Source organism: Osmerus eperlanus, chromosome 24 (assembly GCF_963692335.1).
Source record: "Osmerus eperlanus chromosome 24, fOsmEpe2.1, whole genome shotgun sequence".
NCBI classification, from domain to species: domain Eukaryota; kingdom Metazoa; phylum Chordata; class Actinopteri; order Osmeriformes; family Osmeridae; genus Osmerus; species Osmerus eperlanus.
Window position 1 is genome coordinate 420,797 of NC_085041.1, and position 24,981 is coordinate 445,777.

At 50.2% G+C, this 24,981-nt stretch overlaps 1 protein-coding gene and 1 long non-coding RNA gene across 6 annotated transcripts in view; both read left to right on the forward strand.

Moving 5' to 3' along the window:
- The window catches only part of farp2 (FERM, RhoGEF and pleckstrin domain protein 2), a 35,852-nt gene that overhangs the window by 770 nt on the left and 10,101 nt on the right, over positions 1 to 24,981 (forward strand). For all 5 annotated transcript variants that reach the window (XM_062450761.1, XM_062450765.1, XM_062450763.1 and 2 more), the window contains exons 2-16: positions 489 to 720; positions 8,709 to 8,813; positions 9,675 to 9,717; positions 9,822 to 9,900; positions 10,009 to 10,106; positions 10,349 to 10,463; positions 11,939 to 12,086; positions 12,539 to 12,634; positions 13,268 to 13,431; positions 13,924 to 13,992; positions 14,787 to 14,844; positions 14,993 to 15,269; positions 23,864 to 24,045; positions 24,369 to 24,458; positions 24,647 to 24,780. In XM_062450761.1, coding sequence (XP_062306745.1) covers positions 520 to 720; positions 8,709 to 8,813; positions 9,675 to 9,717; positions 9,822 to 9,900; positions 10,009 to 10,106; positions 10,349 to 10,463; positions 11,939 to 12,086; positions 12,539 to 12,634; positions 13,268 to 13,431; positions 13,924 to 13,992; positions 14,787 to 14,844; positions 14,993 to 15,269; positions 23,864 to 24,045; positions 24,369 to 24,458; positions 24,647 to 24,780 — 1,859 coding nt within the window. In that variant the 5' untranslated portion in view covers positions 489 to 519. The remainder of the gene's footprint in view (positions 1 to 488; positions 721 to 8,708; positions 8,814 to 9,674; positions 9,718 to 9,821; positions 9,901 to 10,008; positions 10,107 to 10,348; positions 10,464 to 11,938; positions 12,087 to 12,538; positions 12,635 to 13,267; positions 13,432 to 13,923; positions 13,993 to 14,786; positions 14,845 to 14,992; positions 15,270 to 23,863; positions 24,046 to 24,368; positions 24,459 to 24,646; positions 24,781 to 24,981) is intronic.
- LOC134011235 (uncharacterized) lies at positions 17,210 to 21,422 on the forward strand. Its single transcript, XR_009928398.1, has 2 exons — positions 17,210 to 18,688; positions 18,720 to 21,422. It is a non-coding gene; the product is annotated as an uncharacterized LOC134011235 (long non-coding RNA).

Consider the following 24,981-nt stretch of genomic DNA (forward strand, 5'->3'; position numbering starts at 1 on the left):
TTTTAGGATGATTAGTGCCACATCTACTGGTCTCCTGCCACATAGCCTACTGCACTAGTCTACCACAGACTCCTGCCAACAAAAATAAGCAAATCAGGAATAGTACAGTACAGAAATAAGCAAATCAGGAATAGTACAGTACAGAAATAAGCAAATCAGGAATAGTACAGTACAGAAATAAGGAGCGCTTATTTAGCCCGTTTTACTCTTCAGCAAATTATTTGATGCAAATTGCTCTTCAGTTTGTGTCCAAACTCGGTGGTCAACCTGAGTGAAACGGCTAGAATGGTAGCCTACTAGTCATAGTGTCAGTTGTTGAAGATACCTGTTATGTTGGCAAATGTAATCTTTGCAACAATGTTTGTTTGTATTTCTCAGTCTTCACAGAAATGTACCTGTCAGGACTAGTAACTTCTTGCAGTTGTCTGAGAACCTTGCAATGATCTGCCCTTAACTGACGTTACCTGACAACTGAATTTGTTTTGCAGGAGAGTTAGTGGCTGGTTTGCGTGAGCCGGGATGGGCGAGATTGAGGGCTCGTACCGGGCCCTGCAGACCCCGGGGACACGTCTGGGGGCCCAGTTCAACGCTGGGATCAGCACCCTGGAACCCGGCCAGAGCCTCAGTGCTGCCATGGGCAGCGGGGGCAAGGGTCAGGGGAGAGGGCTACAGATACGTGTTCAGGGGCTCGATGACACCCAGGAATTCTATGACCTGGAGGTGAGTTTCCAGGGATATCCCAATATTACTTACTGGTGATGGCCATTCCGTGTCTAGTTTAAAGATAATCCATAGTAATCTGTTCCTTTTATTTTGGTTAGTGGATGAAATAAAAGATTGCATTTCAACCATTTGGATAATTGTTTTGGGGTGTGGGAAAGGCCTGTATGTTCCTGACGCTGTGTGCTCTGGGAGCAGGGTGTGCGTGTCGTCGTGGTTACTGACAGCTGCCACATGGCTTTGGTCCTCAAATCCCTTCCTCTTTAAGACTGCTTACTGTGGGCCACCTAGTGTAATTTACCATGGCACTATATTCCTGGCTGTGCCTGTGAGATGGGCGTGGTGTGTTTGTGTGTGTGTGTAGGTTTACAGTAGAACCAACTGGAAAATCATTTATAACCAGGAGAAAACCTTTAAACATTTGAACATGTGTGGATGTGTCATGCAATGTTTAGAGTCAAGTATTTAGGATTACAGCCCCGTCTTGAGTGTCTTGTTTTGTTTAGCCTCTGCAGTGTGTAGTTAGCTGTTTGGTTCACTATTTTAGATGAGAAGCACATTATCAGTCACTTGAGGAATACTGTGTGATGTTCTAGAACATTGAACACTTGGAGATTCTTAGAATCCTTGAAGGTTCTGCTGCTGTCTGAGTTGAGGTTATTCAGACGTGTAGCAGCAGGGCTGCAGCACAGGGGGCGGTGAAGCGGGTCTGGTGGCGTACCGTGTCATCATGCAGACCCTGTCCACTGCTGTCTCCTCACAGCTACTCCTCTAATAATGAGCCATTCTGATGAAAGGGGGAAACTGTTCAAGTGTTTCTGAGATAGGTTCTGCCCTCCCTTAAAATGTCTAACTTAAAATGTTTAACTTTAATTAAAATATCAGTCAGCAGATGGAATTAAATCCTGAAGCAAATATCTTTGTCTTGTTTTGTATGAAGTTTTAGTTTGTCATCACTGCTGGTTTATGTACATGAGACAGTAGAGATGACATCTGTCTGTCATATGTCTGTCTGTCTGTCACATGTATGTCTGTTGTATGTCTGTCTGTCACATGTATGTCTGTTGTATGTCTGTCTGTCACATGTATGTCTGTTGTATGTCAGCCTTGTGGCCGAAAAGTTCCAGAACCTCATTCACAAGGCTAATAGGAAGTGATGAGGAAGTCACTAAATCAGCCAGACTTCCTGCTTGTTCTGAAGGGACTGCACATGTCCCAGTATAGTTTGAACACCAGGGAGGGCATTAATGAATACACTGACTTGACGCGCTGTTTTGTTTTGCTCCGTTATGGAATTGGGTTTGTTGATACGATAACAGATCTATTGCCTGTGTGAGCTATGGTCCCAACAGCTGGTCTGACCTAAATCCTGCGGCAGCCATAACAATAATGGCCCAGGCTGCAGGGTCGAGAGCCACTGCTGCAGCGCCTTTCATAATCTTATGGACCATATGTTGTCTTCCTGCCTGACAACAACCTTTCTGCAGTTGGCAGTCTAACTTGGGTTGTCTGTTTCTATCTACTAAAGTATTTTCCTGTTCAGGAAAAAGTGAATTTTTGTGCTGAAAGATGAAAAATGAAACACTTTTCAGCCCATCAAACTTTAATAGTGTTTGACGTCTGATGGAGAAAGCCCTCAAACCCTGAACCCTCCAGTAGACACCACCCAGCTCTTTAACCCTCCAGTAGACACCACCCAGCCCTTTAACCCTCCAGTAGACACCACCCTGCCCTTTATCCCTCCAGTAGACACCACCCTGCCCTTTAACCCTCCAGTAAACACCACCCTGCCCTTTAACCCTCCAGTAAACACCACCCTGCCCTTTAACCCTCCAGTAAACACCACCCTGCCCTTTAACCCTCCAGTAGACACCACCCTGCCCTTTATCCCTCCAGTAGACACCACCCAGCCCTTTATCCCTCCAGTAGACACCACCCAGCCCTTTATCCCTCCAGTAAACACCACCCTGCCCTTTAACCCTCCAGTAAACACCACCCTGCCCTTTAACCCTCCAGTAAACACCACCCTGCCCTTTAACCCTCCAGTAAACACCACCCTGCCCTTTAACCCTCCAGTAAACACCACCCTGCCCTTTAACCCTCCAGTAGACACCACCCTGCCCTTTATCCCTCCAGTAGACACCACCCTGCCCTTTATCCCTCCAGTAGACACCACCCAGCCCTTTAACCCTCCAGTAAACACCACCCAGCCCTTTATCCCTCCAGTAAACACCACCCTGCCCTTTATCCCTCCAGTAGACACCACCCTGCCCTTTATCCCTCCAGTAGACACCACCCAGCCCTTTAACCCTCCAGTAAACACCACCCAGCCCTTTAGCCCTCCAGTAGACACCACCCTGCCCTTTAACCCTCCAGTAGACACCACCCTGCCCTTTATCCCTCCAGTAGACACCACCCTGCACCAAACAGCACCGCTGCAAACAGCACTGCTGCAAACAGCTCTGCTGCAAACAGCACCGCTGCAAACAGCACCGCTGCAAACAGCACCGCTGCAAACTGCTAGCATGGTACTGATGTGGCGCTTCTGCTTATGTTTTGGCGTGACGTTTCTTTGGGGGCAGAGGGGACAGTGGAGGTAGTGCGTGTTGAGTAAGCAGTACAGATGTCGTACTGCACTTACGTTTGGCTTCCTGGCCTGTCATGTTATCTCTGTGTTTTTGCTGAATGCAAAAATAGACACAAAATTGCAGTGTTGAATGTTTCAAATGGCTGTGGCCTTCAACAAACGTTGCCCCCTCCACACACTTGGGTGCATAGCACATTCATCCCTCTGAATGGTTCTTCCTGATGTATTGAGGAGCTCTCAGGACGAGTCCTGCAGAGGGAGGCTGGCGCTCAGAGAGAGGCTGGCGCTCAGAGAGAGGCTGGCGCTCAGAGAGAGGCTGGCGCTCAGAGAGAGGCTGGCGCTCAGAGAGAGGCTGGCGCTCAGAGAGAGGCTGGCGCTCAGAGAGAGGCTGGCGCTCAGAGGGAGGTTAGGAAGGTGTGATGTCACTGACGCATCTCTGCTGATCTGCACAAACAGAAGTTCCTCTGACATAAGAGAGGCCGAGTCAGAGCCTCAGGTAGCCAGTGAGGCAGCAGGCTGGAGGCCGGCCTCTCTGAGGCAGGCCCCTCTCTGGAGGCAGGCCTCTCTCTGGAGGAAGGCCTCTTATGGGCCCCGGCCTGCCCACACCAGCCACAGCAGACAGTCCAGCCTTGTGGCTGCTGGACGAGAGGCAGGGCGCTGAACACAGGCCTCTTTATCCAGCAGGCGCGGCCCCTCGGCCGGCCCTCTGCACTCCTCCAGGCTCCCAGACTTGCTTTGGGGGGGGGAGGCGGAGAAAGCCTCGCTCAGCCTCAGCAAACAAGCACATAAATAGCAAGGTTGACAACCAACCAATTGGAGGGGGAGGGGGGCCAGCCTCGGGTGTTTAAAAGAACAGTTTGTGTGACTGATGTTGAGTTTCAGGCCTGGGTGGAAAGGAGAGGAGGGGGGAGGGGAGAGTGGGGGGAGGGGAGAGTGTGTTTGGGGGGGCTGACGTGGGGGGAGGGGAGGGAAGGAGGGGAGGGGGGGGGAGACAGACTCAGGAATCAGGAGTTCGGCCCCCTCCTTGGTGAATCCCCACAGGAAGTTTTGCCAAGGAATTTCGACGACTGGCCTTTAAACTGTTAACCCTTTATGTGACGGACAGAGCTAGACAGGGCTGATCTGATGAGCAGGCAGACTAACTACTGACGCTGTGTACTGCATAGCAACACTACTGACGCTGTGTACTGCATAGCAACACTACTGACGCTGTGTACTGCATAGCAACACTACTGACGGTGTGTACTGCATAGCAACACTACTGATGCTGTGTACTGCATAGCAACACTACTGACGCTGTGTACTGCATTGCAAAAAAAGCTCTTGTCACTTGAACAAGCCGTGTGGTCAAACATAGTGTGCCTCTCCCTGAAGGGATACCAGTGTTGGCTTTAATCTTCACTTAAACAGCCGTTGCTTCTGGAGCGCATGCTTTAGTCCCTGGCCGTCGGTCTCGGCTGTGCGCCCTGCAGCCTAACCCGCCACACGCAACCATTAATCTAACAAAATGACTGAGTGTAACATGGATGTCAGGTGGCTGAGCGGTGAGGGAATCGGGCTAGTAATCCAAAGGTTGCCAGTTCGATTCCCGGTCATGCCAACTGATGTTGTGTCCTTGGGCAAGGCACTTCACCCTACTTGCCTCGGGGGAATGTCCCTGTACTTACTGTAAGTCGCTCTGGATAATGACTAAATGTAAATGTAATGTAAATGTGAACTGGAAAGACTGGTCGTTGATCTGATGGGATAAATCCTCCTTGTTGCTTGAGTGAGGCGTTCTACCAGCCACACCTCCCTGCCTCTGCACTGGGCAGCAACTAGCCACACCTCCCTGCCTCTGCACTGGGCAGCAACTAGCCACACCTCCCTGCCTCTGCAGCAACCAGCCACACCTCCCTGCCTCTGCACTGGGCAGCAACCAGCCACACCTCCCTGCCTCCCTGCCTCTGCACTGGGCAGCCACCAGCCACACCTCCCTGCCTCCCTGCCTCTGCACTGGGCAGCCACCAGCCACACCTCCCTGCCTCCCTGCCTCTGCACTGGGCAGCCACCAGCCACACCTCCCTGCCTCTACACTGGGCAGCTTGTATTCTCAACCATCACTAATTCTGCTTCCTCTGGGATGTGATTTGTCAAATCAAATAAAGAAATCACATTTTCCCCCTGGCCGACCCCCCGGCCGTTCCCCTGGTCGTCCCCCTGGCCTTGTGTGTTTAGCGGCAGGGGAGCCAGGCCCTCCTACTGACCCCCACACTGTAAACACAGGTAAGATTTCACGGCCAGTGGAACATCTGCTGCAGCCTAATCCCTGCTGCTGCAGCCTAATCCCTGCTGCTGCAGCCTAATCCCTACTGCTGCAGCCTAATCCCTGCTGCTGCAGCAGCGCTGGGCTGGTTGGTGACCCCTGACCTGGCCTCCCAGAGCAGACCGTGGGTGCTGCCTAGCCCCCTGACCACACTGTCAGTGTAACAAACCAGGTCTAGGAAGTCAGGAAGTGATAATAGACAAGAGCTGAGATTAGAGACTTGTTCACCCCCCTTCAGTGTTGTTGCTGAACAGGCCACTTCTAAAGGCCTGCATCTGAGTGAATGGGTCTGTCAGCAAGGCCCTGGGGTTAGGGTTATCCCAGCACTCTCATTGTGTGTGCTTGCCTTTAGTATAGTATTGTGTAGTAGTATTGTGGTGGGACTGATATATTATTAAAGCAATAAACCACAAGAAGGGTATGAAATGCTCATTAGAGAGGCTGTTGGGACACTGAGGGGTTAATCTGAGCCCTGTAGGTCTGGGTGCTAGTATACCTTATCCTGTCTGGGAGCAATCACAGCAGAGGAGAGAAGGTCATCTCTCCCTCAGAACTGGGACTGTTGAGGAGGGAGGGAGGCTCTAAGTATCAGTTTCCAGTCAAAGCAGGTCTCTCCCTCCCTGGTGAGACAGTCCTGTTGATGGTTAACCCAGACAGCAGGGGTCCACTTGTGTGTTTCAGATTCAGTCCTGTAATCCAGAGACAAGAGTTAATGGAGACTTCTGGTGTTGTTCTGTGGATTAGCCTGTACTGTAACCATGGTAACCATGTTTGGAGTTCCGGAATTCACTTCTGACTTTCAACATCTGGTGGAAACAAATGAGGGTCTTAGCTGGGCATGCATGCAAGTGTACCAGCAACATGCGTAAACACAGTGTACCAGCAACATGCGTAAACACACAGTGTACCAGCCACATGCGTAAACACACAGTGTACCAGCCACATGCGTAAACACACAGTGTACCAGAAACATGCGTAAACACACAGTGTACCAGCAACATGCGTAAACACACAGTGTACCAGCAACATGCGTAAACACACAGTGTACCAGCAACATGCGTAAACACAGTGTACCAGCAACATGCGTAAACACACAGTGTACCAGCCACATGCGTAAACACACAGTGTACCAGCAACATGCGTAAACACACAGTGTACCAGCCACATGCGTAAACACACAGTGTACCAGCAACATGCGTAAACACAGTGTACCAGCAACATGCGTAAACACACAGTGTACCAGCAACATGCGTAAACACACAGTGTACCAGCAACATGCGTAAACACAGTGTACCAGCAACATGCGTAAACACACAGTGTACCAGCAACATGCGTAAACACACAGTGTACCAGCAACATGCCTAAACACACAGTGTACCAGCCACATGCGTAAACACACAGTGTACCAGCCACATGCGTAAACACACAGTGTACCAGCAACATGCGTAAACACAGTGTACCAGCAACATGCGTAAACACACAGTGTACCAGCAACATGCGTAAACACACAGTGTACCAGCAACATGCGTAAACACAGTGTACCAGCAACATGCGTAAACACACAGTGTACCAGCAACATGCGTAAACACACAGTGTACCAGCCACATGCGTAAACACACAGTGTACCAGAAACATGCGTAAACACACAGTGTACCAGCAACATGCGTAAACACACAGTGTACCAGCCACATGCGTAAACACACAGTGTACCAGCAACATGCGTAAACACACAGTGTACCAGCAACATGCGTAAACACACAGTGTACCAGCAACATGCGTAAACACACAGTGTACCAGCAACATGCGTAAACACACAGTGTACCAGCCACATGCGTAAACACACAGTGTACCAGCAACATGCGTAAACACACAGTGTACCAGCAACATGCGTAAACACACAGTGTACCAGCCACATGCGTAAACACACAGTGTACCAGCAACATGCGTAAACACACAGTGTACCAGCAACATGCGTAAACACACAGTGTACCAGCCACATGCGTAAACACACAGTGTACCAGCCACATGCGTAAACACACAGTGTACCAGCAACATGCGTAAACACACAGTGTACCAGCAACATGCGTAAACACAGTGTACCAGCCACATGCGTAAACACACAGTGTACCAGCAACATGCGTAAACACACAGTGTACCAGCAACATGCGTAAACACACAGTGTACCAGCCACATGCGTAAACACACAGTGTACCAGAAACATGCGTAAACACAGTGTACCAGCAACATGCCTAAACACACAGTGTACCAGCCACATGCGTAAACACACAGTGTACCAGAAACATGCGTAAACACACAGTGTACCAGCCACATGCGTAAACACACAGTGTACCAGAAACATGCGTAAACACAGTGTACCAGCAACATGCCTAAACACACAGTGTACCAGCAACATGCCTAAACACACAGTGTACCAGCAACATGCGTAAACACACAGCCTTCACATACAGCTGAGATGGATCTCTATCGCGAGTCATCACCAGACATTTGCTTCAGTTTTGCCAAAGCAAACCAGTCCTTTTTTTATGCGTTTTTTAAAAATACAATTTTACATTACTAACAGATGTCTGCCTCTATAATTTTCTCTGGCAGTCACAGGCTCGGATTCCAAACCCAAAATGCCTTGTGTTCCTAGCACGTAGTAATTAGCCCGGGGTTTAGTGAAAACAAACCCCACAGCGTAGCTAAGGTAAACTTCTCCAGATCTTTCCCCTCTCTGTGACTCCTGCGCTCATTCCCATGCTGGTCATGCAGAAGAAACACACCAGTTCAGCTGTTTGTTTGGCACAAACAGCCCAAACTAAGGGCCTAGTGCCATGTCAAGGTACCATGCCATCCGACCAACACCAAGACTGTCAAAACAGTCAAGGGAATCATTTAGAGACAGAAACAGTCACATGAACTATGTGTTTCGCCCCTTTGACAGCCACAAATCTGTCTCTACTCAAACAGGAACAAGCTGATTGGGAAGGTGGTTAGAAAATTGCAGAGGGGGTCACAGGGAATTCAGGCTCTGCTGAATGCATGTCCTTCCATGTTGTGAAATATGAGCTGATGTCACTTCCTGTCTCTCTGTAGTCGAAGGTGGATGGACAGACCCTTCATTCTGAGGTGTTCCGGAGATGCAACATCATTGAGAGTGATTACTTTGGCCTGGAGTTCCAGAACATGCAGATGAACTGGGTAGGTACTCCTGTTCAGAAAGACAGTGGTCTGTAATGTCAGCTTTGGGAGGAGACAGGGAGGTCATGTGTTAGTATTATTACAGCTGGACATCAGAGGTTTGCCTTCGACTTTAAGGAGTGTGGATTTAAACTTGTCTGGTGTAAGCAACCAAATAAAAATGTAAGAACATGATGTTCCAGAAACTTACCTGGAACTGAAGCAAGCAGATCATGGTGGATTAAGACACTGCTGCTGTAGCTCTTCAGACAGGAATACCGGTCAGATATGAAACAGTCACATGACCAGCTGAAAGAGAGCAGAGACCACTTCAAGACACATTTCAGATGTCTGTGAGGTTTACGACATCTAGCCGCCATCCAGGGACAGCGGGATCACTTCTAAGCTGGTTGGAAAGTCAATATGTACTTGACAGAAAACCATCATTTAATTCTATCTTGACTTTCCTATAGGTGTCTTGTAACTCTGTTAAACTGCTGGGGGCTGCTGTTAGGACTGGCCCAAGTGGCTCATGTTGTCTTTGACCCAGTTATGTGAAAAAGAAGACATGTTTTAGCTACCTGCGATCTCTGTCCGTGGGGAGTTAGACAACAGACAACTGTCTGCTCAGAGCTGTGCTGATCTGAGCTGTGCTGATCTGAGCTGTGCTGATCTGAGCTGTGCTGATCTGAGCTGTGCTGATCTGAGGGAAGAGAAGGTGGAGCGATGGAGGAGCGCATTCCTCAATCAGGCCCAGATGTTGAGGAGCAGGGGGAGGGGGGAGGGAGGAGCCTTCTGGGAACAGAGCTGTATAGTTTGTCCTTGGTTTGGGATGTGTGGATTAAACTGAAGGGTTCTCACCTCTACCTCTGCTGCGTTCAGGTTTGGTTGGAGCTCAATAAGCTGCTGATGAAACAAGTCAGAAGTAAGTTTGCACCAGCATCACTCCTGTCACAGTAAGCAGGTATTATTTGACCCAAGGACAAACTGAGAGTGTGTGTGAGTATTGTCTGTGTGTGCACGTTTCAGGACCAGGGAACACTCTCTTCCGGCTGTCTGTCAAGTTCTTCCCTCCAGACCCTGGTCAGCTGCAAGAAGAGTACACCAGGTATGCCTCAACACTGACACTGTGAGGTCACTTCCTCCTCAACTGCACTACTTCCTGTGTGAGTCTGTGGAGGGTCCAGACGCCGTCTGAGCCCCCTCTCCCCCCCAGGTACCTGTTCTCCCTGCAGGTGAAGAGGGACCTGACAGACGGCCGGCTGAGCTGCACAGAGAACACAGGAGCCCTCCTGGCCTCCCATCTGCTGCAGTGTACGCACACACACACACACACACACACACACACACACAATAATAAGTCCTGTCTGATTACATTGATGAATGATTGTCGGTTATCCTTCTTATCCCTCCCTGTTTCACACACACACACACACACACACTCTCTCTTTCCCTCTCTCTCTCTCTCTCTCTCTCTCTCTCTCTCTCTCTCTCTCTCTCTCTCTCTCTCTCTCTCTCTCTCTCATACACACACACGTTGTGTTCGTCCCTGGCAGCGGAGATAGGGGACTTTGATGACATGGCCGACAGGGATTTCCTGCGTGTGAACAAGCTGCTGCCGTACCAGGACAAAGTCCAGGACAGGATCATAGAACTGCACAGCAGGCACCTGTGAGTCTCCTCGCCCTCTCTCTCCTCCTGTCTCTCCTACTCCTTTCTCTCTCCTCCACCTGTCTCTCCTCCTCCTGTCTTTCTCCTTCTCCTGTCTCTCTCCTCCTCTTGTCTATATCTCTCTCCTCCTCTCCCTTTCACTCTCTCCTCCTCTTTGTCTTCCTCTAACTCGCTCTCCTTCCTCTCTCCTACCATCTAAGACCTAGTACTTGTTCCTCCCTCCACCCCCTAAAGTGTGACCTCTGTGAAGAGGCTGTTCTCAGGAATCTCTTCACTGTGTCTGTGGCTCGCACCTCTCAGGGACAGGGATGGGATTTAATGTTACCGTTCTGTGGAATGTTCCACTGGATGAACTAAGACTGTGGTCCCTTCATCCGGGTCCTCCAGCCCCTGGTGTTTGGTGTCTGTTCAGAGCGTAACACACACAGACACAAGTGCTACTTGTTTGCGAGAACTTGGTGGGAATGTGGGCTAAACGTTGGGATTAGTGTAAAACCTTCTGGTGGAGACGTGAGAGATTTATCAGACAACTGTGACCGTCCGTATTGAGGAGGGCTGGCGTGGAGTCAGGGCTGTGCTGTTAATGGTAATCTGGTGCTTTCACAAAACCACTCACTGCACTTTCCCACAATCAGCTCCCCTGTTCAAACGCTATTGTCCCCTGCTTTAGTGGCTCCCTCTCTGAATGGCTGCTTCCTCTTCAGCCTGGCAGAGGACTGGTACAGTAGGCAGCCTGAAGGACTGCTCCTTCCCCAGGCTGGGTAGGGCTGGGCTGGGTGGAGTAGGGCAGGGCTGGGCTGGGGTTAACAGGGCAGGGCAGGCAAGCTGTTTCTGTGGCACCTTTTCCTAATCCAAGTCTCAGACCATACGGCCAGTGGGACAGGGGAGGGAGGGGCAAGGGGGGGAGGGAGGGGCAAGGGGGGGAGGGAGGGGCAGGGGGGAGGGAGGGGCAGGGGGGATGGACCGGGGAGGGTGGGGCAGGGGCGAGGGAGGGAGGGAGGGGGAGGGAGGGAGAGAGGGGGGGGAGGGGCAGGGGCGAGGGAGAGAGGCCACTAAGGAGATTTCCCCTGATTAAAGGATGAGTAAAATTAGACCACGTTGATGAGGTAGCAGCTTAGGTTCCTCAAACTGGAAGAAAACATTTCCAGCCTGGGATATCCTCTTATTATGAGGTGTGTGGATAAAACAGGCAAACAGATGGATTTCTTTGAGGTCTTGATAGACCCTCCCCCTCTCCACATGTACACACACACCCTGAGGAGCCACGCCCACAGACCTCCTTAGCTCTGTTCCTGGTGAGGACCCTCCTGTTGGGCTCCAGTGTAGCACACCTCCATCTAATAGCAGCTGGTTGAAAAACAGAATCAGGTCTACTGAATGGTGGTTCTGCTGGAGCAAGGTTGGAGGGCCCAGTTGAAGGACCTTCTGTCTGAAGGTTCATATCTCATGAATCCTGATCCTGCTGTCTCCCTCAGAGGCCAGACTCCTGCTGAGTCCGACTTCCAGGTCCTGGAGATCGCTCGCAAGCTTGAGATGTACGGAGTGCGCCTGCATCCTGCCGCTGACCGGGAGGGCACCAGGATCAGTCTGGCCGTGGCTCACCTGGGACTGCAGGTGTTCCAGGTGACTCAGACGTCCTCCATTGTATCAAATACACATGCTATCAATTTATAAGGGAGTGTATCAAACACGTGCACACACACTCTCTGTCATAGGTGTGTATCAAACACGTGCACACACACTCTCTGTCATAGGTGTGTATCAAACACGTGCACACACACTCTCTGTCATAGGTGTGTATCAAACACGTGCACACACACTCTCTGTCATAGGTGTGTATCAAACACGTGCACACACACTCTCTGTCATAGGTGTGTATCAAACACGTGCACACACACTCTCTGTCATAGGTGTGTATCAAACACGTGCACACACACTCTCATAGGTGTGTATCAAAGCCACATACACTAATACACACGTGTGTGTACACACACACACCTCCTCGTAAGAGAGTGTATCAAAGTCCTCATCTGACTGGCTGCTTATCTTTTCTCTGGCAACTTCCCCTCCCTCAGGGCAACACCAAAATAAACACCTTCAACTGGTCTAAGATTCGCAAGCTGAGCTTCAAGAGGAAACGATTCCTGATCAAGCTCCACCCAGAGGTTCATGTGAGTGTATTCAGCCCCACCAAACATCCATGTGTACTTGATTCACTAATATGAATCAAGTGAAGATCTGACCCAGGGTGTGACATTGTCCTTCAGGAAAGTGAGACAGACGTTTTACTTGTCCAACAGCTAAATGTACTTGTCCAAAAAAATAAAAATAATGTTTGCCCAGGTTTCGGCGCATTAAGAAACATTTTCTCACTAAATTCCACTCTAAACCTCACAGATGATATTGCCAATGTCGGCTAAATCCAAAAGAGAGTAAAGAGAGTAAAGTTGGGATAACTGCGAGAACAAGTTGGCGCGGGCGGGCAAACTATTCATGACACGAGACACTAACACATTCCTACATGCGAGGATCTATTACATGACACAGACATGTCAGAGACTGTATAGCTCCATTATAGAAAGACTAAAACTATCACGTGCATTCTGAGTTGAAAATGCGTAACTTGCATGCCTCGCAACTAACATTTTTGACAACATTTTTGAAAGGTTGAAAAAATATTTTCAAAAAGGTTTTTACTAAGAGTGTCTGGAGCAGAGCAGATCAAGCCAGAGCTCGGAGATGTGTTAGATGTTATAGTTATAATATATATAGTTATAGTTAAGGTCAATCTGGTTGTTCTCCAGGGCCCCCACCAGGAGACCCTGGAGTTCATGATGGCCAGCCGAGACCAGTGCAAGATCTTCTGGAAGAACTGTGTGGAGCACCACTCCTTCTTTCGCCTGTTGGACCAGCCGCAGCCCAAGGCACGGGCCGTCTTCTTCAGCAGAGGGTCCTCCTTCAGATACAGGTGCTCATGCTCGCTGTGCAGGAGCCTTTACACAACCACATACACACTCTGTACACAACCACATACACACTCTGTATACAACCACATACACACTCTGTATACAACCACATACACACTCTGTATACAACCACATACACACGGTACACAACCACATACACACTCTGTATACAACCACATACACATGGTACACAACCACATACACACTCTGTATACAACCACATACACACGGTACACAACCACATACACACTCTGTATACAACCACATACACACTGTACACAACCACATACACACTCTGTATACAACCACATACACACTGTACACAACCACATACACACTCTGTATACAACCACATACACACTGTACACAACCACATACACACTCTGTATACAACCACATACACACTTTGTACACAACCACATACACACTCTTTAATGTTGCTTTGTGTGGTCCTTTGTGGTTGTGTGTGTTTGACTCCTGGTGTGTCCTGCTAGTGGGAGGACCCAGAAACAGCTGGTGGAGTACGTGAGGGAGAGTGGAGCCAGAAGAACACCATACCAGAGGTGTGTGCGGTGCTTCTCATGCGTGTGGTGCTTCTCATGTGTGCGGTGCTTCTCATGCGTGCGGTGCTTCTCATGCGTGTGGTGCTTCTCATGTGTGTGGTGCTTCTCATGCGTGTGGTGCTTCTCATGCGTGTGGTGCTTCTCATGCGTGTGGTGCTTCTCATGCGTGTGGTGCTTCTCATGTGTGTGGTGCTTCTCATGTGTGCGGTGCTTCTCATGCGTGTGGTGCTTCTCATGCGTGTGGTGCTTCTCATGTGTGTGGTGCTTCTCATGTGTGTGGTGCTTCTCATGTGTGTGGTGCTTCTCATGCGTGTGGTGCTTCTCATGCGTGTGGTGCTTCTCATGTGTGTGGTGCTTCTCATGCGTGCGGTGCTTCTCATGTGTGTGGTGCTTCTCATGCGTGTGGTGCTTCTCATGTGTGCGGTGCTTCTCATGCGTGCGGTGCTTCTCATGCGTGTGGTGCTTCTCATGCGTGTGGTGCTTCTCATGCGTGTGGTGCTTCTCATGCGTGTGGTGCTTCTCATGCGTGTGGTGCTTCTCATGTGTGCGGTGCTTCTCATGTGTGTGGTGCTTCTCATGCGTGTGGTGCTTCTCATGCGTGTGGTGCTTCTCATGTGTGTGGTGCTTCTCATGCGTGTGGTGCTTCTCATGCGTGTGGTGCTTCTCATGCGTGTGGTGCTTCTCATGCGTGTGGTGCTTCTCATGCGTGTGGTGCTTCTCATGTGTGTGGTGCTTCTCATGTGTCCATGTCTCTTCCCTCTTTTGGCAGCGTAATAAGTGTTGTGTCTCTGCAGGAGGAACAGCAAGGTGAGGAGGTCTGCACGCTCGCTGGCTTCAGATGTGCCAAAACAGGTAAGAACTGATTCATAAACCAGCTCTGAGGGATGGTCAGTGCCATTACCTTTGGAAACTAATGAATATCTTCTCTCTCGCTTTCTCTCATCTCCCTCTCCTCTCCTTTTCTCCCTCTCCTTTCTTGTGTCTCCCGTGTCTTATTTAGAGTTTGTCGTTCAATGACAGCCTCCGGACGCCGGGCTCCCCTGCCTCCGGATCACTCTCCTTGCACATGCACCTGTCCAGCTCCCCAGCCCGCTTCCAGCCCCAGCACAGCCCCGACCCCAGCCTCGGCGCCAGCCCCAGGCTTGGCCCCGGCCCCGGCCTTGGCCCCAGCCAGCCTCCAGCCCCCCAGCAGCCTCAGCCCCCGCAGTCTGCCAGGCCCTCCAGCCCCCCGAAGGAGGACCGTGTCAAGGCCCCCCCGCCCCCCCCTGCTGTCCAAGGTGCCCCCAGTAGCAGGGCTGCAGCCCTCCTCCACCCGTCTGTGTGTGTAGAGAGTAGCCCCTCCCAAACGCTGCCCCCCCACAGCGGCACTGAGCACATTGAGCAAGGGGGGAGGGGGGGGGGCGGGTTTTATGTGGGTGGAGGAGGGGGAGGGGGGGAGAGGAAAGGATTTCTTACATCGGAGGCGTTTGAGGCAGAGATCCTTCGTGCTGGTCAGAAGCCCGTGTTCTGCCTCCCCCCCTCTCCTCTACAGGTGACAGAGGAGTTCATAGATGACGACCCCACAGAGATGTCCTTCTATGGGGGGGGGGCCGAGGCCTACGCCTGCGGGCTGCGGGGGACAGGGGCCCCCAGGTTTGTTTACGGAGACCCCAGGGGGCCGGGCCGGAGTCCTGAGGACCTGGCCGATCCCTTCCCCTGCTGCCCCCGCTCCGAGACCAGCTCTCTGGCCAATAACCGCTCGTCCTGCAGCTCTCTGGACCAGCTGGGGCTGAGCTCCGCAGGGGAGTCTTACGGCGGCGGCCCTGACGCGTCCTGTCTGCTCCTGCCCGGCTCCGACGCCCCCTCGGAGGCCAGCTCCATGGTCAACTTCCCGGCGTGCTCGGTGCGGTCGGAGGGCAGCGCGGCGCTGCAGTTCAGCGACTTGCTGGAGCAGCTGGAGCAGCTCAGCTACCCGCCCACCGCCACCGAGGCCAGTGCCGACTCTGACTCCGACTGGGGCTCCGACGGGGGCTCCGACGGGGGCCTGCCCCCCGAGCAGAACCTGTTCTACAGCAACCCCCTGGGGGGGTCTGAGGGCTTCCTGCTGCAGTGCCACAACCTGCAGGCCCTCGCCCTGGGGGACCCCCCTACCGGCCCCCATATTAACATGTAGAAAGGGGCAGGGGGGGGCTTGTCTCTGACAGGTTGTGTGTTGTTCATCTGGTTCCGATCCAGGGGCCTGTCACTGGTTAACACCAGGACGCTGGCTTTTATCTTTAATCTTCAGAGCCACTTTGATCCCTCTGCTGGTCCAGGTGTGTCTCCAGACCTGCTGTGTCATCAGTGGGTTCATGACCAGGCTGGTCTGTGATGGAGACCAGTAAATGGAGAGTGTTGTGGATGGGATTTGGCTGCCTACACAACAGCACTTCATTAGATTTGAAGATTGTAATGAATATTTAATTGGCGTAACATTTCTTGAATCTCTTTTATAAATCTGCTTCTCGGTATAACTTGATTGGGCTTCTGCTTCCTGTGATTAGACAAGGTTTGTTGTTGTTTTCTTGTTGGTAAGGATTTAATATTTAAGGTACATTTTAGTGATGGTATAACTACCATGAAGTTTTCTAACAGCTGAAGTGTTATTTTTCTAGTACTTGCTGAAGATGATTTAGAGTTAGAATTCAACCCACTAAATGTCCTTATGTAAACTTCAGTTACTGTAGGAAGTAACCGATGACTTAATGTCACATTTAACCGCACTTTTAATCGTAATATAGTACTTACATTTGACTAACAACGCATTTATTTTGGTACGGTCCAAAAGTCTGAGACCGCTAATCAAGATACTTCTATTTTGCATTTGTTTCGGATGCAATTTCAATTTTCAATGATTATTACAAATGAAAACATTAACACGAGTGAAAAGGTCAATCTTAGTTCAAAGGGGTCTCAGATCTTTGGACCCAGCTGTATTTCAAATAATAGTAGCTGTTGATCTGTGAAATTCATGACATTATTGTGATCAATCAGTTAATTATTTTCACACCACTCAGATCTCAGGGGAAGAAACCAAATGCAGTCTGGTGTTCATCCGACAGGGTTAGGTGCTGGTGTTCATCCGACAGGGTTAGGTGCTGGTGTTCATCAGACGGGGTTAGGTGCTGGTGTTCATCAGACGGGGTTAGGTGCTGGTGTTCATCAGACGGGGTTAGGTGCTGGTGTTCATCAGACGGGGTTAGGTGCTGGTGTTCATCAGACGGGGTTAGGTGCTGGTGTTCATCAGACGGGGTTAGGTGCTGGTGTTCATCAGACGGGGTTAGGTGCTGGTGTTCATCAGACGGGGTTAGGTGCTGGTGTTCATCAGACGGGGTTAGGTGCTGGTGTTCATCAGACGGGGTTAGGTGCTGGTGTTCATCAGACGGGGTTAGGTGCTGGTGTTCATCAGACGGGGTTAGGTGCTGGTGTTCATCAGACGGGGTTAGGTGCTGGTGTTCATCAGACGGGGTTAGGTGCTGGTGTTCATCAGACGGGGTTAGGTGCTGGTGTTCATCAGACGGGGTTAGGTGCTGGTGTTCATCAGACGGGGTTAGGTGCTGGTGTTCATCAGACGGGGTTAGGTGCTGGTGTTCATCAGACGGGGTTAGGTGCTGGTGTTCATCAGACGGGGTTAGGTGCTGGTGTTCATCAGACGGGGTTAGGTGCTGGTGTTCATCAGACGGGGTTAGGTGCTGGTGTTCATCAGACGGGGTTAGGTGCTGGTGTTCATCAGACGGGGTTAGGTGCTGGTGTTCATCAGACGGGGTTAGGTGCTGGTGTTCATCAGACGGGGTTAGGTGCTGGTGTTCATCAGACGGGGTTAGGTGCTGGTGTTCATCAGACGGGGTTAGGTGCTGGTGTTCATCAGACGGGGTTAGGTGCTGGTGTTCATCAGACGGGGTTAGGTGCTGGTGTTCATCAGACGGGGGTGCAGGCTTCACAGCTGCTGTCTTCAACATGGTGTCCTCAGTGACATCTGCTGGTGATCTGTCACCTAGTCTGAACATGGTGCCTTGCAAAATCAGCCTTTAGTAGGACTATGGTAGTGATTAGGAAAGGGTGTGTTCGATATGTAAAAATATATAAATATATTAAGGGAAAAAAATGATGTGCATGAAATCTGGATTTGATCTATTTTTTTTTTGTTCAGAGTCAGTGTAGCGTTGAGTAACAAATGTAGGTGAGTCAGTAAGGAAACATCACAGCAGTCAATAGACTTACTGACTTACAGTAAGTACAGGGACATTCCCCCGAGGCAAGTATGGTGAAGTGCCTTGCCTAAGGACACAACACCATTTGGCACGGCCTGGCAACCTTCAGATTACTAGCCCGATTCCCTAACCGCTCAGCCACCTGACTCCCCCTTGACTGGCTCCCCCTTGTTCTAGACCAGTGATTCCCAACATGTGGTCCGCTAGGTTAATACAGGTGGGCCGCCAAACCAATGAAAACAACTAAAGTATGACTAAATATCAAAATACTTATATATATATATACTGTTGGTAAATGATTATTTAAATTTGTACTAATTTAAAAATGAAATTTTGCCGTTAATTCATTATGACCAAAACGTCAATAGTTACGCGTGCATGCGGCCACTTCTATCCCCTATGCACTCGTCACTTCTGCATATTGCAAAATCCAGGTCAAAATGTTCCGGTAGCGAGCCTTTACAGTAGTCCAAACTCAAAATGCAGTTTTTTACGGAGTTCGGGTTGCCTTCCCAAAATGACAATCAACAATGTAATTTTGAGCAGTAACGTTAGCTAGGCTAGCTAGCTTACAATTTTTTGCTACATTATAATGTACTCAATTGTCTGGCAGCTTGCTTGCTAGTGGTTAATGTTAACTCTGTACATAAATAATTGGTCTGCCATATTTGTTCCCTATGGATAATGTAACACATTAGGAGTGGTGTTGTTAAACGTGTGATAAACGAGAATTAAGTGGGGATGTGTTGGGAAGCATTTGAGCTATGCAAGAAGTGAGCCGCAAAGTGGAAAAGGTCGGGAATGGCTGGTCTAGACTGCTATACACAAAGTAGAGTAGCATTAACTAAGGCAGAGACGCATTGCATTGAACTTTTCAACATAATTTGCAAAGTGTATCATCAATATACTGTTTAAACTGACTAACGCATGACTAATCTTTAATATTTTGTATCTTTTGTACAGAAGACTCAAGGTCTTTACATTGTTTTCTACATGAGATTAACTTTAGTACCTTAAGTAGCGTTTACAAGCTTGTTCCTAGCTGTTCCCGCTAGCTCCTGTTCCCGCTAGCTCCTGTTCCCGCTAGCTCCTGTTCCCGCTAGCTCCTGTTCCCGCTAGCTCCTGTTCCCGCTAGCGTCACTGTGTCCAATCCCGACCGGTTTTTAGCTAACATTCTGATAAAATGCCACTTCAAATATTGATAAAATAATCGTATCACGTTTTCAGCTGATTTACTGATTTCACGTTAAGCTTTAACTTCTTACCTTTCGAGCTAAATATTGTTTAAAAATTTAGAGTTAGCTTAGCCTTTACTAGAGCCGGTCAAAAGACGCTGGCGCCGGTAAATTAGCCGTGCGCTACCCTTGTCCAAACCCGACCGCACTTCTAAACACTGGCCGCTGCTGTTTTTCTGGGGATATTAACTTGATCCAGGGTCACCAAACTGACCATCAATGCTGTCAACATATCTGGGGACGTAGTTATGTCCTCCACAATAAGATATCACGCTTCAACATCTCCAAACTATGCGATAAAATCTCAATTTGACTGTATACCACCACCTGCTGGATGTTTTGTTGAACTCTTCTCAAAGTTTGCTAGCCCCCATCCCTTCCTCCCCTCGACTACAGATCACGTCACACATGATCGTGTATTTTCATTGGCAAGACAAAGTAGTGTTAAGCTAGCATTGAAATACATTCATATGCTCGTCGCCCGAGTGTCGCCGAGTGGTCTTTCGGCCAAAGTAACTTTCCTATATTATTTAGACATGTAAACGTCCATATATGTTCATGAAATTTTACACGTAGATTGTTTGGTATGCCTGAAATAATACTACTTACACTGCTGGCGATAGCAAAAGAAAATGCTGGCAAAAAGACCGGAAACTGAGTGTCCAAACCCCGTTCGGGTTTGGACAATAGTAGTTTACAGCGGTCGGGATTGGACACAGTGACGTTAGCTGCTAGCTAGCTCCTGCTAGCTAGCTAGCTCCTGCAAGGTGCAGTGGGACCCACGTGCAGCCCTGTTCCTGGCTTCAAGTCAGAACTTCAGCAGCTGGGCCTTTGTACATTTTAGATGTCGACACTTTAATGCGAGCTGGAATTTGAGATTATTCTTTGTGTCTATTTTTACATATTACTTGATAAATGGAGTGTTTTTGCGGTCGTGGTCCGTAACGTTTACGTGCGTAGACTTGATAGCTTAGCCTGACTTCCAGACCACAGAGTCAGCAGTCAGGAGTTTTGGTTGGGTTTCTGGTCAGGAACATGGATTGAGAGGAACATTTGACTAAGTGCCATGGTACACGAGGTCCTGATGCAGTTTTGGAATAAACACAGGCAGCAGAGTTTCTCCACTGTGCTGACGTCATTTCCTTCCAGAGCAATTTTGACTCCCCGAGTCCAGTTTTAATTTCCTGTCATTTGAACCGGCTTGAATTCCCCTGGGGGCAGATTTCACTTGGCTTTCTGCAAAGCAAGCTCTTCTCTTTGCACTTATTACGTCATATATATATACTCTTATGCTGACTCTGAAGTTTATTTACCTGCAGCAATTGTCTTTAAATTGCTTTCTGTGCTTTGTAATATACTTGTCATTTTTATTTGGTCAGTGTATTCCTTTTTGATCTCCATGGATCAGTTTGAAACCCACAGTTCACCCAGCCTTTCTGCCAGTAGGATGGAAGGTCATTTCCAAATAAGTGTTCTTTGTTTAAAAATCCAAAATGGCGGCTGAATGTCATTCACCTCTTCTGTTTTGGTTTTGAACAAAGGTGAGGGGAGGGGTTAGGGGAGGGCCCTGCTGTAAACTCACAGTAAGACAGCTGCCTGGACACAATCCAGCTGGTCCTGAACATCATGGTACTTTCAGTAGAGTTTTCCTTTTGAAGTTGCCTTCAGTGCTAAAATCAGGCTGTTTGGGCTCCAGGGAAGCTGCCCAAAGTCTTCCTGGTTGCTGCCGTCACCTGGTAACACGTCTCCAAGCGTCTCTAAACCAGCCTTGTAGCTGTGCTGGTCATGGTCTCATCCACCTGCCTGGTGTGCACAGTCATGTCTAGTTTAACTCACTAATCAGCCTCAAAACCAAGTAACCTTAAGTCCTGATGAGCCTGTTTCCTTCCTGATTATAAACAGTGTAACTGATGTTTGTATGTTCTTTTCTTTTTCCCCTCAAGAATAAAGTAATTACTTTTGGGTACCTCGAATGTCAGACTTAAAATTATTTTTAGACACCAAAATCCAATGAATCAAAGAAGGTGTGAATAAATTACCTTACATGGCATGTAAAATGTTGCCCAAGGGAATTAGTTTTTACCGTTCACTGGATATCTGACAACCTACAGAAACATTGTCTTATGACAGACCTAACCCAGACGACAACGTCACCAGGAGTTAAGGCAGAGTGCTAGATGTGGTTTACTGCATGCTAGAGATGTTGGACTTCACCTAATCTAACCCTAACAAACCCTTGGCAGTGTATTAGAGTCAGTGTATTAGTCATTGTATTAGATAAGACCTTTGATATTCACATCATGTTCAGCTTAGTTCGTGTAAACACTTCCATTTGTATCAGACCGAGAGACACAGTCCTTCATTTGGGTGTCTCCTGTGTGTGTGTGAGGCTTCTATCTGAAGACAAACAGCAGGTTGAACGACCCTGTGTCTGTGAAGAGCTGACGACCGTTTCAGAGCACTACGATAAACCCTCCAGCCTCAGAGCCTCCCAGCCTCAGAGCCTCAGAGCCTCCCAGCCTCAGAGCATGCCAGCCTCAGACCCTTCCAGCCTCAGACCCTTCCAGCCTCAGACCCTCCCAGCCTCAGACCCTCCCAGCCTCAGAGCCTCCCAGCCTCAGAGCCTCCCAGCCTCAGACCCTTCCAGCCTCAGACCCTTCCAGCCTCAGACCCTCCCAGCCTCAGACCCTCCCAGCCTCAGACCCTCCCAGCCTCAGACCCTCCCAGCCTCAGACCCTCCCAGCCTCAGACCCTTCCAGCCTCAGACCCTTCCAGCCTGCAGATGCAACAGGAGAACACCAGGCTGCTGTGTGGTGTTGGAGGCGGGGCACCTCCTAGAGTGTGTTCCCTGTTTGGATTGGCTCTCTGCCAAGTCCTTCCTAAGCACCCCCCCCTCCCCTCCAGGCAGGGCTCCCCCCCTCCCCTCCAGGCAGGGCACCCCCTCCTCCCCCCCTCCCCTCCAGGCAGGGCACCCCCTCCCCCTCCTCCCCCCCTCCCCTCCAGGCAGGGCACCCCCTCCCCCTCCTCCCCCCCTCCCCTCCAGGCAGGGCACCTCCTCCCCCCTCCCCTCCAGGCAAGGCACCCCTTCCTCCCCCCCCTCCCCTCCAGGCAGGGCACCCCCTCCCCCTCCTCCCCCCCTCCCCTCCAGGCAGGGCACCCCCTCCCCCTCCTCCCCCCCTCCCCTCCAGGCAGGGCAACCCCTCCCCCCTCCCCTCCAGGCAAGGCACCCCTTCCTCCCCCCCCTCCCCTCCAGGCAGGGCTCCTCCTCCCTCTGTTGTCCCTCGTGGGCCGCTGCAGTTAAACAGTAACCACGGCCAGAGGCATTCCTGATAAGCCACTCAGGGAATTGTTTCCGGGTCGAAGGAGTAGCCTTCTTTTTGCTCGCTAAATCTTTTTTTCTCTCTCCTTCTCTCTCTCTCCCCCAACCCCAGATTGTCATCCCATTCTTCCTTCTTTCTTTCTTTTTTTTCTTTTCTCGTGAGAAAGAGAAAAACAGCTGTCTTCCCGGGGCTGAGTGGAAAGTCGAAGCTTTCAGAAGTGAGCTGTGAGGACTGCTGCACAAGCAGTCAGTTGTTTGTAATCAGCTTCACATTAAACCTGGAGTCCAGTGATCCAGCTCCTAATGCTGGAGGAAAACAACTCTGAAAACAGTGGCTGTGAATGTGGAGCCAGTGTTAGTTTTGCCCTTCCCTCCTCCCTCCTTTCCCCCAGCGTGTGTGTGGGTGTGAAACAGTGTGTGATGAACCCATTAAGCCGGCCGGACAACGCCCTGTGTGTTCCCTAGCCCACTGGATCCAGGTGTCTTGGGTAGTTTGTCATAACTGCAGTTAGCACGATGTAGAGGTAGACCTGTCTGCGGGCGAGTCTCCAGATTAAGATAAATATTCTGATATAATGACGGATGGGCACAGCCCTCTTTACCCAGATCCTCCTGCCTGGCTCTCTGCCAGCGCATGTTTTCATGTTTTCCATGAATGCATCCATCTTCCTCCTCTCTGCTCTTGTTGTTGCCTGCGTGTTCCACCCTCTTTCCAGAGAAGGGTAGTGGGAGCAGGTTTATCCAGTTTGCTCCTGTGTCTCAGAGGCTTGTTGCTCCTGTGTCTCAGAGGCTTGTTGGCCTTGTTGACACCTAACCCCGTCCTCTTTGTCACTGGCCTCTGCTGGGAAGAAACTCTTTTTATAAAGCCAGTGAAGCAAGGGGGGGAACTTGGACACTGTTACAACATTCTCTGCTTGTTTCCAATGATGATTACATTCTTATCTTTCTCCCTCTCTGTCTCTCCCTCTCTCTCTGTCTCTCCCTCTCTCCCTCCCTATGTGTCTTCCACCCTCTCTCCCCCTTCTCTGGCTTTCCCTCTCCTTCTGTCTATTTCTCCCCCTCCTTCCCCCCCTTCTCTCTCTCTCCAGGCTCCTCCATGGACAGCCCCCAGCTCTCACCGTTCCCCTCCAAGGACCCCCTCTGCCTGTCTCCCTCCTTCCAGATGTCCACCCTCAGCCTGCCTGGCCAGGGGCCCTCGCCCCTGCAGAGCCCCATCCTGAGTGAGGTGGGCACCGCCAGGCTAGACGAGGATGAGGAGGGCAGGAGGAAGGTACACCACCCTGTGACTCTCAGCCCAGGCTGGGCCAGAACAGCCCTGGTCCCAGATGTCTGGAAGGCTGTGGGGGGAGGTGGGGGGCTAGGATGGGTGGATAGTTCTCTAGGTTCTGGTGGCCTGATTGTGACGTTTAAAGAGACGACCATGCTTTTATTAAACAATCCTTTCATAAACTTTCTGTAAATGCCTTATTTTTTTCTAGCACTAAGTAATTTAGCACTTTTTCACATTTCTTCTGTAGTTTAGCCGTTGTTCTGGGAGGAATGCTACAGATTCAGTTAGGTCAGTGTTGATGTTTTAAACTCTCTCCCCTCCAGCGCTACCCCACTGATAAGGCCTACTTCATCGCCAAGGAGATTCTGACCACCGAGCGGACCTACCTGAAGGACCTAGAGGTCATCACCGTGGTGAGTTTGTGTTCTGCTGTGTGTGTGTGGTAATGTTCTGTGTGTGTGTGGTGTGTGTTAATGTTATGTGTGTGTTAATGTTCTGTGTGTGTGTTAATGTTCTGTGCGTGTGGTAATGTTCTGTGTGTGTGTGTGGGTGTTAATGTTCTGTGTGTGTGTGTGTTAATGTTGTGTGTGTGTGGTACCAGTGGTTCCGCAGTGCTGTCATCAAAGAGAACGCCATGCCGGAGGGCCTGATGACCCTGCTGTTCTCCAACATCGACCCCATCTACGAGTTCCACAGAGACTTCCTCAAGGAGATAGACCAGAGGCTGGCTCTCTGGTCAGTACCCCAACACTGCCACACCCTGCCCCTACACTGTCACCCTGCCTCTACACTGTCACCCTGCCCCTACACTGTCACCCTGCCCCTACACTGTCACCCTGCCTCTACACTGTCACCCTGCCCCTACACTGTCACCCTGCCCCTACACTGTCACCCTGCCCCTACACTGTCACCCTGCCCCAACACTGTCACCCTGCC